We start from the raw sequence: 17,743 nt of genomic DNA on the forward strand, positions 1-17,743 counted from the left end.
CAGTTTTCTAAATTTTTAAAGTAATTTCCTTTTGAAAGACCCACCCATTTTCTGAATATATTTACTATATCTAATAATTCCAAACGGAAAGCAGGCAAATGATTGAAAAAATATTTCAAATGAGTCTGTGTCATACTAAAGGAAGATTTAAACATTTACTCGTTTCTTTAACGGATTTAAGCAGTCCAAACCGAATCCCAAATAGAATTTATTTTTCATATGTTCAGAGAACTAAGGAATGTTGGGGACTGAGCAGCAAGTAGAGACCACCACACTCAATGGGACAGCTCCAGGTAAGAAGCCTGTGGGGGAAGCAACCTGGCACACGCCACACAGGTTAAGCTCTGCTGAAAGGCAAATATCTCTTCAAAGCCTAGTATAAGGATCTCTTCTCTGCTTTGGCTCAAGAGTCTGTTTCAAGGGTTTTTGTTTTGTTTTGTTTTTTTATAGCTAGATCTGTGAAGAGTACTCCTTCTTTAAAAATTACAACCTACTTTTCACTGATACAACATTTCCCACCTTAAACTAACGTGTTTAAGCAAAGAACACTGGAAGTTACCTGATCCTCTATAGGCATGACCAGAATGCCTCCGACCTTCAGTAGTATTTTCATGTAGTTTTCATGGTCCTTCTGGACACCAGCTCCACAGTAAATTCGATCATACTGATGACTGTCAGATGCTATCTGGAGGCAATTACCAACCACAAATGCAGGTTCACAGAACTCAAATCTGCATGAAAACACAAATATATTTTAATTCATTTAAACAAAAGGTTAGACCTGAAAATTTTAATACAATCCAGTTCTTTGAAATAGTGAAGTTACCAAAATTAAGGACAAAATATCACTGTGAGATTTGGTTTAACTGCTCCAATACATTGTTTTATTACCAATAATATAATTTTACATGTTTTTAAAACAACCAATTTTTTTTTTTTTTGCCATACTGAAACTTCACTTAGGGCTTAAAAAAATGAATATAAGGAAAAGCTCCTCTCGATACCAATCTTGTGATGCCCCACAAATGATATATACTAAGGATGAGAATCACAAGGGTCCCACAAACAAGAAAAGGTTCACCTTCCACTGCCCTTTCCAAAAAAACAAAAACAAAAACAAACACCTAATGGGCCCTCGGCAAAGGGAAGGAGCCGTGCAGTAGCCTTCTCTGACATTTCTGCTGTGGCTAACAGTGGCAAAGCTTTGTCAGGAAAGGACACCAGTGTCCCAACCACACACTTCAGCAACCACTATGGTTAGGGAGATCTTCCTAACAGATTTTAGCAGAGCTGCGTTACAGGACTCTGAGATGTGACTGGTGCTTTGGCCCCTGTGATCGCCCTACGCAATAGAGGGAGAGACGGTTTCAAAGCAAAGGCATTTATCCAGGCTGCTCGCTCCTGGTTACAGTGTTGGCTCATGGTAGGTAAAGCTTTTACAAACTATCCTATTTAGACTTCTACTTTATTCCTGAAGTTTTAACAAATTTGCAAATAGTTTCTAACATAGAACATTAATTAAAACCCCAATGCACTAATAAAACATATACTCTTTTAAAAAACTAATTCATGGAATATATTTTTGCTTTTAAGTTGATTAACGTTGATATGACCACACGAAAAAATCAGGCTATTATTTGAGGATGGAATAATTCATGTTAAAAGTTTCAGCATGCAGTGAAAAATGACAGTGATTGAATCATAATCATTTCTACTTTGTAAAACATATCCTGTCCTTTGGTAATTAGTAGATTTATTACATAACAACTTTTCATTAAAATTCGCTAAAAACCAGACACGCTATGTTTACTAATATTTAAAGAAGAGGTTACCAGAATTATGCTCTATCTTTAGTCCCCTGTCTCTTAGTGGAGGGTTAGGAGTAGGGTGGGAAGGGCTGAGGGACTGGGGTGGGATGAGTTATCAGTGTACACTCTCTTCTCCATACCCCCTCCCGAGGGTAGTCTGTGCCTCATTACTGCTTTCACTGTAACTGCCTCCTGGCTGCTCCCACCTTCCAGGTCTCTCTCCCCTCATTTGCTCCGTACTGCAGAGGACAGGGTGAAGCTCCTTAGAGCACCACACGGGGCTCTTGAGAACTCTCCCGTCAAGCTGTCCTGCCAGATTCATTTCCTGGGCCTGCCCCCACTGCTCTCCCCCCACCCCCACTATGTTGTAACCAAACTGAATTACAGTTGACCCTTGAACAAGAGAGATGCTGACCCCTCTCTGCTGTCAGACATCCGAGTATAACTTATGACCCCCCCCCAACTTAACTACTAATCAACTACTGTTGACCAGAGGCCTCACAATGACAACATCAACAGATGGCTAACATTTCTTATGTTACATGTATTTCATACTGTATTCTTACAATAAAGTAAGCTAGAGAAAAAGAAAATATTAAGAAAATAAGGAAGAGAAAACACATGTATAGTACCATACAACAATCCGCATTTAAGTGGTCTGGCACAGTTTAAACCCATGTTGTTCAAGGGTCAACTGTGTGTGCTTCTAGTTGCTTAGAGGAACTAGTACAAAGTGTTTGGAAATCCTGTATCTGTGTATATGCTGCTCCTCTGACTGAAATACGCTTCCTCTCTTCTTCCCTTCATAAATGCCTACCATCCCTTCAAGACACAGTTCAAATATTAGTTTTAGTAATGAAATCTTATTAACTCTAACAGTATCTCATTCTTCCTACTAGCATGGTGGACACAAAAGGGTAAAGTTACCTAGGTTAGGGTCAGGCTTAAATTCCTTTTGAACTCAAGATTATGGTACAACCTATGATTGCCTAAAATATGGCCAAAATATAGTTTCTTGGCTTTTAAGTATAAGATACTATAGATCATGTGGTTTAATCACTCTACTAAACTCAGAGTAAGCATTCTTTAACAAGAAAAAGTTAGACTATTTTCAATGAAGTCTATCTAGAAATCTTTATTCTTATAAAAATTCATATTAAATAATTTTGTAGTAATTTAAGCCAGTCTTATTTTTAGGGAATTTGTATTTTAAAAATTAAATTATTAAACCTCTTTATCAAGTCTATTAAATCAACTCAAAAATATGCTTACAGTTTAAAAAGCTTCCTACTTATCATAACTACATGATAGCTTACAGAACTATTACTTAGGACACCACCATTATAAGTAAATAACTCACAATTAAGACCATTTCTCAGATTAGTGACAGTTTATACATCCTAATCCCAGCAAATTAATTAGAAATAATTTAGTGCCTGATTCTAAAATCAGGTGTGTGATTATGGCCAAATTTCCTTATACTAATAAGCACAATTCATTAAGTGAAATACTATTTATAGAGCCCCAGTTGTGTGTAAAGATTGGAAACAGACTGGGAAACACTCATGCCTACATCTAGTGGAAGAGACAAGAATCAAAGAATCTCACAAATACAGATTTACAGCTATGATAAATGCTCTAAAGGAAAGGAATATGATTCCATAAGACTAAGGACGAAAGGAAACAGACAGACCTAGGGAATCGGAGAAACACTCCCTGAGAAATGGCAAGATGAGACAGGACAATCTACAGCCTCAAGGTAGCCAAGATGGTCGTCACAAGCCACATGTGAATTCTGAGCATTTAAAATGCAGCTAGTCCAAACTGAGCTGCACAGTGAGGATAAAACTCACATGGGATTTCAAAGACTTAGTCCAAAATAAATGTAAAATAGCTCAATATTTCTTTTATTTATGTGTTTAGGGGTGTGTGTATTTCAACAGCCACATAAACTGATGATACTAAACAAATACCCTTCTACTTATAATCTGTAACTAGGAGCTTTAAATACTTTCTCCTTAATAAAGTCTTCCCTTTGAAGCGTTCTCCTGGTATTCCCTGCTATTTCTGTGAATATTTCTTCTGAATTTTAAATGTATCTCCATCACTTATTACAGTCCTCAAAATACATTTACTAAGAGAACTATACAAAAAACATAAATGCTTTGCCAACTTTTCTACCTAACAACTTTGAATATGAACCCCCAAAATCTCAGGACTAGAAGAGAAACTTGCCCAGAAAGATAGAGAAAATATGTGCCTATGACCCTTTTTATATCAGTATGATGGTTCTTGTTTTACTAAATTGGTCACTATTAAAAGCTATAACTTCATGCTACAGAAGACAGTTTTTCTCAAAATGCCAAAAAAGGCAAAACCCAAATAATTTTTTAAAAATCCTTGTCTTTAATGAATAAATCAACTGTCCTATAACTGAAAGGTATTTGTTTGGGCCTTTCCAAAGATCTTAAGTAAGCCACCATTAACTTTAGGAAAATGACTTAATGCTTTCCCCCTGTAATGCAGATCAGAACATGTGTATTTGTGTTCACTTAGAGAGAAATACAAAGGAGCATTGTAATGAAGACCAGATCTCCAAATCCATAAATTTGTACTAATGCAAATCGAATATATGTTCTAACAAATACATGAGATCTTTACACTTTCATTTAACATAGTCAGATTCATTTATTTAACAGAATACTCAAATCTGAAAGTTTAACTGAACTTGAGATGTTCCAAAAGGATTGGACTTTTTCTAGATACAACATAGTAAAATTTGAAGGACATAAGTAAAACTGAGAACACTGTAATGTCTTCAAATGTTGGCACTAGAACATCTAGAACACAAAAAATTCACATGCCAGGGACTCCTGGGTGGCTGAGCCGGTTAAGCATCTGACTTCGGCTCAGGTCATGATCTCATGGTTTGTGAATCTGAGTCCCGCATCGGGCTCAGAGCCTGGAGCCAGCTTCAGATGCTGTGTCTCCCTCTCTCTCTGCCCCTCCTCTCTCTTTCTCTCTCTCTCTCAAAATAAACATTAAAAAAATTTTTTTAATAAAATTCATGTGCCAAACCCATTACCAAAAAAATTGTAATAACACTACCAATTTAGTGGTTTTTAGGAAAACATATCTACCAGAAATGGTGTCCCATCTAGAGACTCTTAATTATAACTATGGCCTAACCTTTTCTACCAGTAATACATGAATCCTTCACATTAGTAAAGAACACAAAACAATTCTCAAAATGCGTATTAGTTTATACATTATATCTAAAAAAAAAAAAAAAAAAAAAAGGNAAAGGACTTAAGAGATGAGCTTTAGTCTTTCTAACTAGGTACACATTGGAGGATCTCAGACATTCTGTATTCTAACAGTAAAACCGTGGCTTATTTCTATAACAGCATTTCCCATACATAAACTCACACCAGTTCCACGGCTAACAATATGTTTATGGATGTGCCCCCACCAGGGTCAGATGACGCTCGGGCAGTATTTACAGAGAGCGAGACGACTGACTGGAGGCATGGATGGTAGCTACCGTGTCACCAGAGTAAATTGCAACTCCCATTCAGTCTTCCGATGCAAACAGGAAAATAACAGAAACACTTCCCCCGCAGGCTCTGGCTACCTTCGGAGAGCTGCGTCTCACCTAACATCTCACCTAAGTTCCCACAAACCTCTGTAGAGGCAAAGGACATGTTTTAATCCACAAATACAATCTGTTTATAATCTGGAAGACTTCAGCAATAAACTCACTGCAAGTTTTCAGTTTATTACAAAATAGTACTACACTATTTACAGACCTATACATATTAGTGAAAAGGAAAATCCAAATTCCATTTTTGCACGTCAATCAAATACTATATGAAACCTGAGGGGCGGGGGGGTGGCAAGAGGTGAACCAAAATGGCAATTCCTACGTGGCTATTATTTTAGTCATAAAAGGATGGCTCACGTGTGCTTTGCTCTAATTTTTATTAATTTAAGAAAGTCATTAAAATTTTTCTGTTAGTAAAGTGAAAAGTAGCAATCCTTTTTATTCTTTGAAGAAAATTTCCAAAACGAAATTTCCCACATGGAGATGACTCATACTCCTAAACCACACTGAATTACATCTAACTATATAAGTTATCTGTGTACAAACAGTTGTGAAATGTGCATAATAACTACACATTTATTCCTTTAGACTTATAGTCATTTGTTGGTTTAAATCTGAAAATCTAGTTACTGTTTTTAGACTCTCTTGTGCGGAGAGGGAAAACTACCTGGCACGCGCTTCCTAAAATGTACACTGGAAATCATTTGTGGGAAAACAGGGAGCACATTATCTTGGCTTACAACATGAACACTTGCCCAAAATAACACTGGGATTCTCATCACTTACCTTAGCAGTGGTTTTCTTTATAGGTGCGTGTTGAAATATCTTCATCTGGAGACGGACAGATGATTTCCTTCACAGCAGGGACCTTGCCAACTTGCCCATATAATTCTTTTGATAAGCTGCTAGGAGATCAGGGTGACCTAGCCTTGCCCTGCAGCTTGCCTCTTAGACGGATAGTCTAGGTTCTAGGAGCTGACTGAGAGTAGAAAAAACAACATTCCCCTTCAATACACTGTTGAAGCGGGGGGCTGACAATTTGCACACCTAGTTTATCGTGTGCCACAGGATGCTGTCATTGAAAGTTTAAACAATTATTCCAATGGAATAAAGGATTTGAAGGTCATAGGAAAGAATCCTACCTTGTTCTCAGACCTCATCCAAAACAACCTGCCAAATGAATCACAGAAACCTGTTTTTCTTAAAACACTTGTCAAAATACACATTTTGGGTCGTAAGAGCTATGACTGTTTAGTTAAAACAAGATAAACCCTCAGAATTTTCCACTAGGAAGAAAAATCCAGGGAAATATTATCTCTTGCTCTCCAAATGCAGTTTTACCATTCAAAAGCTCTTACAATCAATAATTAAGCTACTGAATGATATAAAATTTAAAAAGCAAAGACTTTACCTTTTCAAGTGTTATCCCTTCCAACTGCATCAATCTCATCTCAGAATAATTTCAAGCATTATTTAAAGCAAAGTGTTAAGAGTAAATAAATACAGTGTTTTCTCATTGAAAGCTTTCGGAAAATCTATAGGATCAAAACCAAGCTCTAAACACTTTATAGGAAATGTAACAGGTACATCACATAAAAGTGAGCCTTCAAGTATTTCAACAAGAATTTCTTCTCCTAACAATGTATTTGAAGCCATCAAACTTCCCCCCTGCTGTTTCTCAACTGATGTTAAAAATATATAACTGATAAATAGCCCTGATGACTATTTTCAAGCACTTCTGTTACCACCATTTGAATGTTTGTCATGGTTAAAAACAGTTTACAACCTGTAGTAATTGTTATAAAACTACCATCTTAACATTATTAGTGTATCAAAATATTCAAATATCTGAGAAATATTGTGAAATAATGTTGAATATATATTTACAGACAGCAAAACTACTTCAAGTATGCCATAATTCTCTTAAAGATGAAGCAGGACTATTCTAGTCATAAATTTGACAGGATACAGAAGCATTTTTCCAAGGCAAATCGAATCACATGAAACACAAACCTAGAATTAAAAATAAAATAAGGCCACTAGACTTGCCATAAATCAATTAAATCTTTAAAACACAAAAGACTATACTATCTGCACTTAACTAAACGTACACCTCCACTGCATTTGAGGACTGCATTGCCTCTCTCACTCATCTCTCCTGCCAAATGTAACTCACACCGTAGGTGAGTTTCATTAACGAACAGGATAAGTATGCTTTGTAATAAAACCTAGGCCCAAAGACTTGTCTAGATCAGAGTGGGCTAACACAAAGCTGTTCTGAAGAGTTTGTGTGAAGACCGAACAAGGGTCGGCAAACAGGCCGAATCCACCTCGCTGCTTGTTTTTGTAAACAAAGTGTCCCCAGAACTCCCGCTCAGAGGATCTCCAGCTGCATCTGCATTACAGCAGGGTTGAGTAGTTGCTAACAGGACCACTTGGCCCAGGGAGCCCAAAGTAGTTACTATCTGGTCCTTCACTGGAAAAGTTTGCCAATATTCTAAAGGACGCTAGAAATCAAACGTCACGTTTATAAGAGAATTTCAGCGAATCTAGAAACACTGTAAGTAGAGCAAAGGGATAAACCACACAAGAGAGCTCCCCCCTCACGCCCATTTCCAAATACAGTAAATTCAAAGAAGCCTCTCCAAATTATTTAGTTTGCTGACATAGGAGTAAGGCATGGAAAGAAATTTTTAAAATACATACGTTATAATAAAGATACTTTCTTCTATAAGAAGAAATACTACTTTCAAGACTCAGGAACCAACCTTACTTTATAAAGCACACACAAAAACACACATTTATATTGTTTACAAGATCACCTTACATTATATATTTTAAGGTTAAGTAGTTTATGGATTTTTTCCCCACTTCTACTGGAGTTCATTATGATCTCCAATAGACAGACATAAGAAAATTTTAAAATGCAGTATAAATCTTAAGTGACATAACACTTTTGAAAAAAGGACTGATTTAAAAAAAGATCCCAACCCCCCAAAAAAAGGATCCAAAACCATAGGATAAGAAAGGAAGAGTATTACATTTTAGCTACCTATTCTGTGTTACACATAATCAAGAATAATCTGGTACTAAGGAATACATAAAGAGCAATTAATTTTCCAGAGTTACATTCTATTAGTTAAAATATGTATTTTGGTGACCTGTATACAACTAAATATAATTAAGAGTCTTGGAAAGGGGATTTTTAAAATCACTTTGCACAGCAACTTTTCCAAATTCAAAAAATTTAATATAAATAGAAATATCATTCACAAATATAAAAAAAAAAAGAAATCATCAAACCACAAGACAGAAAGAAAACTGTTGTATCCTTATAATCTGTCACCAAAACCAAATAATATGAAAAGACCAAAAAAAAGGAGCCCAATGAGAACTCATCAACTTTGACTACTCATCCAACCACTCACTACTTTACACAAACGGAAACATTTTCCCAGAACCTAGTACTCTTCGGATACAAGATAGTTTTTATCATCTGAAATATTTAAATAATACTTCAGGACACTACCGGAAAACCAAAATAGATAGTATTTCCAGAACTAACTCTTTTAGACTAGTTTATTAATGTATGAATCTGTTTTAAAAAGTTGCAACACTTCAAAAACAACTGTGTTATAAAGTCTGACNTTCTTTTAGACTAGTTTATTAATGTATGAATGTTTTAAAAAGTTGCAACACTTCAAAAACAACTGTGTTATAAAGTCTGACTGATTGTTTTCAACTAAAATAATCAGACCATTAAAACTTAATAACATTTAGAGGAGTCCTATCACCATATTTTAGAAATCATCATTTTATGAATAACAAAACTATCACAGAGTAACAAGAAACTCAGGAAGTATAAGGAAAGTTAATCTTTTTATAATTATATGAAAACAATTTTAGAAAAATTTTTTTAATTGAGACACTTAAATATATATAGTCTTCAATCTTATCTGTTATGGATTATTTGATATTTAATTACATCAACATAGAAATGCTTTAAATGATGACATATTTTATTGTGTCCCCGGGCCATGCTCACTTGTCAGCCCTGAACTTGAGTTTCGTCAATACCTGTATGAGAGTCTTCAGGTCCCTGGTGCATGATAGATGTATTACTATCTAGTGATACTAGACCTTGTGATGGACCTTAAACACTGGCTTTTACTAATACTACTTTTGTATTTTCCAAGTTCAAACACATTCAAAAGTCCTACGTGTACAGTTTCACCATCAAAATATATAAAACAGGAATTCAATAAATTTGCCAAAATTCTATGGTTCTAAGAAACCATATAAAAATATTCCTGTCCACATCTTAACATGTTACAAATCATCAAACAGACAAAATGGTAAGACAACAAAACAATGGCAAAATTGAATCCCAATTTCTTATAAAATAACTTGGGCTAAAAACTATTATTTTTTTTTTTCTGTCAAACAACATGTTATTCTTGAAAGCAGAATATGAACCAACCCGGTAAGCATTGAAAAATGATTCAAATGTGAATTACGTTTTAATTATTTGTAAAGACCAGCATAAATAAGATAAAGGATGGAGCTCCACAAATTGATGCAGAAAATTCAAATGGCTTGTTCAGATACACTGAACTAATTCCAGAACACCAGAAACCTGAACATGTCCCACTTCCCTCAAGCCTGCCTGCCTGAGCTCTTTCGTATCCCACTTACAATCCAGCCAGGACAGACACCTCCCTTCCCAAGAACACGGAGATTCTGCAGCAGATCAGTTTCTTGTTCACCAACCAATCCAGTGCCACCTGCCAGAGGACAGGTCCACACTGGCAGAGGGAAGGGGAGTAAAGCAAAGAGCAGGGGGAGGGAGAAGAGGGGCGAAGCAGGGGAGGAAAAAGGAAAACACGCCCCACCAGACGTTCACAGGGCCTTCTCTGCTTCCTTGGTGGCGTTGTCCCAAGGCAAAAACTCTCTCTGAGCTCTGACTCAGACCCCCAAGTGCCTCATCTCCATGGTCATGGCCAGGGTCTAGAGAGGAGTGAGGAAGGCCCGCTCCCAACAAGCTGAGTCAGAACCCTGGTTTTGTACTAAAACTCTGCTACAGAAGGTGACTGGGTTCTAAGCTAGTGTTCTAAGCTTTTTAAGACTTTCTTTGAAAACATGACTAGTTGGAAGATATAAATGCCCTCAAATTTTACATCATTTCGCAGAGTTTGTGGACTTCAGCCTAAGACACCCTTGCCCCAGAGTACTATCCTTGCTGAAGTTTAGGAATGCTGCACACGGAGAAGACTCCCCAGCCGGGCTAGGGACCAAAGTCTGCACGACATTTGTTCTAAGGGAAAGTATGAGTTCAAAACAATGTTTTACAAAGAAATTGCTCAAACACAACCCTATCACAAAATACGTCAATATAGTTCTAGGGTAATTAACTCCAGTTATATTACAAGGTAACTGAATGTTTTTAAGAAAGTCCTTGGGATGCTAACAGGTATGACCCTATGTTAAGAGGGCAGAACTATTATATTGCCGCTCCAAATGTACAAAACCAGTTCCAGATCAGTACTTTCTAATGCCAGGCATCTTTACATTGTACTTTCAGAAAAGGCACTTATGTGACTTTTAATGAATGGAACGTTACCCTACGGATACAATGACAGTAATAAACAGTTTTAAAAGTTACGTTTGCTATCAAGTTACACAGAACAAGAATTAGAGCACAGAATAATTCTTCTAACTTAATTTTTTCGGTCATTTTATACCACACTGATTTTTGCTGCATTCAACTGAGCAATTCAGGATCAATGAATTAACAGCACTGAGGAACAGACATGTCATATACATCTACTTATCAACTGTTTTCAAACCAAAACTATAGATGTGAGTACTTACTTATCAAAGCTATCACTATTTTTGATGAAGCTCTCCAGCTTTTCCTTGGCGTATTCCACCACATCTGAATGAAGCTCAATCCCATGATTTATTCCAAAAGGACCTGCAATTGTAGCAGCAGCAGCGTTTTTATAAAATACATATATGTATGTTAATAATATGTCTTTACAGAGTTCTTTTAACTTCTTCTCACTTATCTACCACAGGAGCATTTAAAGAAGGCGTGAACATCCGCTAGCCAGATTTAAAAGGCTGAAAGGAAACTAACTATGTATATGGCTTTAAATAAAAAAACAAACAAAACAAAAAAGACTAAGTTACAGAGAGTTCTCTCAAGAGAGGAGCTTATCTGTCAGGACAATATTGACAAAGAAATAAACATATTCCTATACAAAGTTTTAAGTCCTTTAATATTACATTTTCATTTGTTATTTGTTTAAACATGTGGTAATTCTGACATGCCTAAAGCCGTGGGCTAACGTGGCTACTATACAAATGTCTCACACCACCCCACTACATGCCAAGGTCCTCCATTCTATGCCTTCTGGAGCTCCCAATGTCTAGCAGAATGTGGCCATCAGAAGGCAGGACAGCAGAGCAGATTTCACTCCTTTGTTCCAGCATTTCACACTTCACTTAGCATTTCTTTTCACCCATCACCATGGATGAGTGGCATTCTAGGAATGAAGAAAAGGAGAGCTTTCTGAGCTCCCGGAGACGGTACTGGGGTGGCACCCTGGAACACTCTGAGAACATGACCAACAGGGCCCACATTTCCTGAAGCTACTGTGCTTTCCGCCAGCCCTGTGATGCACACGAATGTAACACACTATCTCATCTAGGTAGGCTAGTTGTTTTTTAACTTCCAAAACTGAGCCAGAGTTCTCTACTCTATACTTCTGTTATATTTTTATTTTGAAATTGGTCTCCTAAGAAAAAACATCTGTTATGTATTTTCCCTATCTTACATGTACTTATTTCTGTATCTTGTATCTTAGGAACTAATTACCTGGAGATAGCCCCCTAATGAATGTCATTAAAATACAATATGTTGTGGAGTTCTACTGACCTCTAAGATTTTTTAAGTAACAAAAAAATCAGTCATCAATTATCATGTTTGAGGGCACATGAGGTAAAAAACAGCTTATGATCTACAACTACCTAAACTAGAAATGCTAAACCAAAATATTTGGATGCTGTCTTCATGCCAAAGTCAGATAATGCTTTAATGTACTATATTTGTATCATATTCCATTTGATTAGTATTAAAAAACAAACTCATTCTACTTGAAAAATGTATTCAGATACAGTTAAATAAAAAGGTACTTGATCCATCAAAACTGTACAAGTAGAATTAACTCCCTTTGCAATGTTTTTATGCTTTTGATGCAATCTTAAATGTTTGTTTTTGTCTCCATATAGTCGAACAGTTGGGTCTCCATCTGAAAATCTGAACATCCTACCTGATATCATTTAAAACCTCTTGTAATTCCTATGGGGCACCTGGGTGGCTCAGTTGGTTAGGCGTCCAACTTCAGCTCACGTCATGATCTCACAGTTGTGGGTTCGAGCCCCGCATCGGGCTCTGTGCTGACAGGTAGCTCAGAACCTGGAGACTGCTTCCGATTCTGCGTCTCCCTCTCTCTCTGACCCTCCCCTGCTCATGCCGTCTCTCTCTCTCTCTCTCTCTCTTAGAAATAAATAAAACGTTAAAAAAAAAACCTCTTGTAATTCCTAATTATTACCATAAAGTAAACAAAAATGACCGGTTTTCAAAAATAAAAGTGGCAAAATAAACTGAGAGANCCTCTTGTAATTCCTAATTATTACCATAAACAAAAATGACCGGTTTTCAAAAATAAAAGTGGCAAAATAAACTGAGAGAATACTTGAGGACATCTGTTTTTAATTTATACTGAATCTGAATACTTTAATAACTTGAATTTCCATAAGGAAACAAAGAATGCTAGGAAACAGTGAATAAAGTTTTCCTCATTAAAAAAACTCAAATCACAATTACTTAACATTATGCACATAAGGAAAATACTGTTCTATGAGATGAATTCCTTTTACCGCTTTAAGGTGATCCATAATATGTAAAACAGAAACTTCTACATTTTTTTTATCCATTAAGCATCTAGTTATACTAATCAAAATTCTTATGAGAATATTGCTATTCTCATAAGATACTGCTAGAATCTGAAGTGTCCTGTTAAGACCAAATGCGTAAGTCTGTATAATAACGTGTCAAGTAAAGAATCTGGAAATCAAGGCTCCTATTCAGGATTTTACACTGCTTTAAGAAAAGGAGTCTGACCTTGAGTTCTATTTCAAAGGGACTACATAGGTGGTTAATCACTTAAGTCTCTTTTACCTTTCCGGGCTTTCTGCTTATTGTCTAAAACCAAAGTGGCAACTTTTGGAAATAAGCTTAAAGTTCATTTAGAAAATTACTTAAGAATGTTTCCCACAAAACTTATTTTTCACATTACCTTGGCATAAACCATTTCATTAATATATAAAGGATTTGACAATACCATAAACAGACATGCAGAATAGATTATGTAGTAACATCTAGTGCAAACATGCCATTTATGATTTTTTAATGAACAAAATTTAGATAACATGGAAACATATCTTTACCACTAATAAGCTGTATAATTAACATATTAAGAATAAGTTTAAAAGAATGCATTAATAAAAGACAGAACTTAAATAGCAATGTCACCAATACCTCATTTATTGACAATGTAATATACAACTAGAACATTTGATAGAAAATGTAGTGTGATGCTGTTTATTACAACTCATATTTGACATGTATATTAAATAGAACAGAAAAATAAAACCTAGAAAACTAAGAATACATACACAGCTACTTCCAAGGAAAGGGACTCAGAGACCTAGGGTGCAAAGGAGACATTTCCATCATTATACCCTTTTGGCTAAAGTACCAAGACTATACCCATATATATAACTTTTTCAATCAAAAAATAATAGGCTAGTCAAAGAGATGACAAAAAATAGTCTTCAGATTTTCAAATTAATAAAATAATTCTAACAGAAAGGTACAATTGAAAAAAAGAAACAGTATCCAAAAGAGGGCATGTCAATGCTTTCTAGCACCATCTAAGAGATAAAGTATAAATAAATGTAACTTTGTATTCACTAGTTCCCAATTCTATTCTGCATTTGCCAATATGAAGAGGTTTTTCTGTAAAATAATAAAGGATTCATTTTTTTGTAATACATATTAAAAAAATAAAAGTACTTATACAGTTGACCATTATCTTTAATAGCTAAACATTAAAGAAAAAATAGAAATATACACAGAAATCAAAGTTTAATTAAGACAAATAGCTATTAGGAAAACCTAGGGGCACCTGGGTGGCTCAGCTGGTTGAGCGTCAAACTTGGGCTCAGGTCATGATCTCACAGTCCGTGGGTTTGAGCCCCGTGTTGGGCTCTGTGCTGACAGCTCAGAGCCTGGAGCCTGCTTCAGATTCTGTGTCTCCCTCTCTCTCTCTGCCCCTCCCCCGCTCCACGCTCTCTCTCTCTCTCTCTCTCTCTCACTCTCTCGATCTTGAAAATAAACATTAAAAACATTAAAAATAAAAAAGGGAAAACCTAGGTATCCAATATTAGAAACGATTTTTAAGGCTGAGAAAAGCCGATTTTTTAAGAGCAGTAACAAATATAATAAAATTTCAATACAATAAAATCTAGAGACTATTTTTCCTTTGTCATAGTTGGATCTAATCTAGCTCATTTATCATCTATCGGTCAATAATCAAAGCTTGTATGTTACGTAAAGGTCGATAATTACTAGGCTTCTGTGTCTATGCAATAGTGATATCTCTTTCTTACATCAATGCTGACCCTACGTGACACTCCATACTGCAGCTTCCTTCTCTGAGGCACCCCAAAAGGCTGTCTGACTGCTATGCAGAGTACAGCTGGCCTGAGGGAGGCCAGGAAAATCCAGAAGGCTTCACACAATGTTGTAATGAAATCTTCAGTGCCTTCAGTATTTTGTATAAAGCTAATATACAGAACACAGCTAAAGGCAAAAAATATTTCATGATATGTAACTAGAAGAGCTCTCAAAATGAACTAATTTAAGATCCATCATTTTAACCAAGAACTCTGAGATCTACATTCATTCCACAGAGTGGTAGGAAAGAATAGTGGATTTAAAGTGAGAGGTCTTAACTTCCAATCCTGGTTTCTCCTCTAGCTGTATAATCTGAGACCAGTCACTTACCCAGGGAAGTCTCCCTATTGCATAAAATGGGTTCCTAGGAAAATCAGGTAAATTATGTAAAAGTGCTTCACAAACTGTAAAGTGCAAGGTGGTAAAAATTATTAGAAATTATAACATGCCCCCGCTTTGTGTATAGAACTGATTCGTCATAGAAGCAAAACTATACCTGTAAGTTCTCAACCCTGACTGCATACCCGGCAATGTTTCAATTATATTTAAAACAGATTAAACTAAATTTACTTATTTTGAGAGAGAGCAAGTCGCAGAGGGACAGAAGAAAGGGGGAGAGAGAGAACTCCAAGCAGGCTCTGTGTCAACACAGGGTCTGATTCGGGACTGGATCCCATGACCCTGGAACCAAGACCAAGAGTCAGATGCTTAACCCACTGAGCCACCCAGGTGCCCCTAAATCTGATGTAAACTGTAAATTCTTAGTGCAGTGCCTGGGGGGCTCAGTCAGTTGAGCGTCTGACTTCAGCTCAGGTCATGATCTCATGGTTCGGCGGTCCGAGCCCCAGGTCAGTCTCTGTGCTGACAGCTCAGAGCCTGGAGCCTGCTTCAGATTCTGTCTCCCTCTCTCTCTGCCCTTCCCTCGCTCACACTCTGCCTCTCTCTCTCTCTCAAAAATAAATGAACATTTAAAAAATTTTTTTTGATTAAACTGTAAATGCTTGGTTCCCACCCCGGAGAGAGAAAGGGAATCTCTTGGGGTGTGGCCTACGCCCTACAGATAACCTTACACACAGCCCAGGTTGAGCACACTAGCCCCATCCTCCTGATTTTTAAAATCTCTTTGGACTACTATCCACATCTCTGTTCTCATTGGTAAAGTGTTACCAAGAATTAAGAACTACCATGAAAGCATGTTGGATAAAACCAAGTATTTACCACAAGAGGGAGCAAGTGAATCAGTTATTTGGTTTCTATGAAACTAGTATAAAGTTTCCCAATGACGACTGAAACACATAATGTAAAAACATCTCTTAATAAGTTCCAGTGAGATTTTGTTACCAATTTTAGTTGTATAAAATAAAGCATTTGGGGGAAGACTTATAACCAACTCTGTAAGAATTCAGAGACTGTAACAGGTAAGCAACAGAATAGATCTCATTCCTCTGTAAACATCTAGGGGTAGAACAAAGAGACACAACATAGTGCAAAGGTACCTCCAGGAAAGGGGAGTAAAGGGAATTGACAAAAAATCAAAAGACTAGATCAAAAGACACTGATCTCATGTATTGCCACTTAAGAAAATTAACTTCTTCCGGTTTCTCCATCCCATTACATTATACAAAAAGAGAGCCTTAAAGAAAAGGAAACATGGTCAAGTTTACCGAGTCTTGCCACATTCACATAAGCACCCTGAAGCTAGCTGGATATACCTGAGACGAGGCTAGAGGCTCAGTCCTCTACTCTCTAGGTTTACGAAAGGCCTCATGAAGCAAATCTTGAAACTTTTCCAGAAAGTTCCAGGTCCAGTCCCTCGAGCTCCTCTCAGCTGATGATGGATTTATTAAGTGCTATTTTTCTTTATTTCACTCGAATCATAGATATATGTTTACACAAAATCTGAACATGTTGGCTTAAACAGTTATAGAAAATAGATCCAAGCCCTTAACTACGTGTCCAAAAACAGGCGTCACAATCAGATCATTTACATATTTCCACCCAACAGGCTAATAATATACTTGAGTCTAGTACGTTCACAGTAAATTCGGACTGTCTCACACATCTACAGTGGAACAATAAAATAGAGATTAAGTTTCTACCAAAGTAAAGTCAATCAACTGAGAAAAAAAACGTGCTCACCTACAAAAAAGTTTTAAAAGCTAATTTAAACAGCTTTAGATCTTGATCTTAATTCTTTTTATTATAACCATTTCCCCTGGAAGCAATTTGCAGCATCTCTTTCATTCCACTGGACATTTGTGAAATACCTGAAGATACACCAGGGCCAGCATGGTGACAATTCAAATAGTGAACTAAATGAAGAACGGGCCAATGAAATTGACACAAGGCTTCAACTGCGAGTTCAGAAATGATATGCGCAATTTCAAGTGTACAGGATGTATCTTATTCACTGCTGTATCCTTAGCACCTACCAGTGTTGAATGTAACAAGTATCACTAAAGGAATAAAAAAGCCTAAAAATGTATCTATGGTCCCAAACTTAAAAAGTTCACAACTAAAACAAAT

At 36.5% G+C, this 17,743-nt stretch overlaps 1 protein-coding gene across 2 annotated transcripts in view; it reads right to left on the reverse strand.

The window, feature by feature from the left end:
- The window catches only part of PCMTD1 (protein-L-isoaspartate (D-aspartate) O-methyltransferase domain containing 1), a 72,996-nt gene that overhangs the window by 18,468 nt on the left and 36,785 nt on the right, over positions 1–17,743 (reverse strand). Inside the window, exons 1-3 of one of the 2 annotated variants that reach the window (XM_077757096.1) lie at positions 11,284–11,366; positions 6,199–6,391; positions 560–731 (exon numbers count right to left, since the gene is read on the reverse strand). In XM_077757096.1, coding sequence (XP_077613222.1) covers positions 560–613 — 54 coding nt within the window. In that variant the 5' untranslated portion in view covers positions 614–731; positions 6,199–6,391; positions 11,284–11,366. Of the gene's footprint in view, positions 1–559; positions 732–6,198; positions 6,392–11,283; positions 11,387–17,743 lie in introns of those variants that run through there. The other variant, XM_077757095.1, reaches the window with a different exon arrangement.

This window comes from Crocuta crocuta, unplaced genomic scaffold (genome assembly GCF_008692635.1).
Source record: "Crocuta crocuta isolate KB4526 unplaced genomic scaffold, BGI_CrCroc_1.0 scaffold465, whole genome shotgun sequence".
NCBI classification, from domain to species: domain Eukaryota; kingdom Metazoa; phylum Chordata; class Mammalia; order Carnivora; family Hyaenidae; genus Crocuta; species Crocuta crocuta.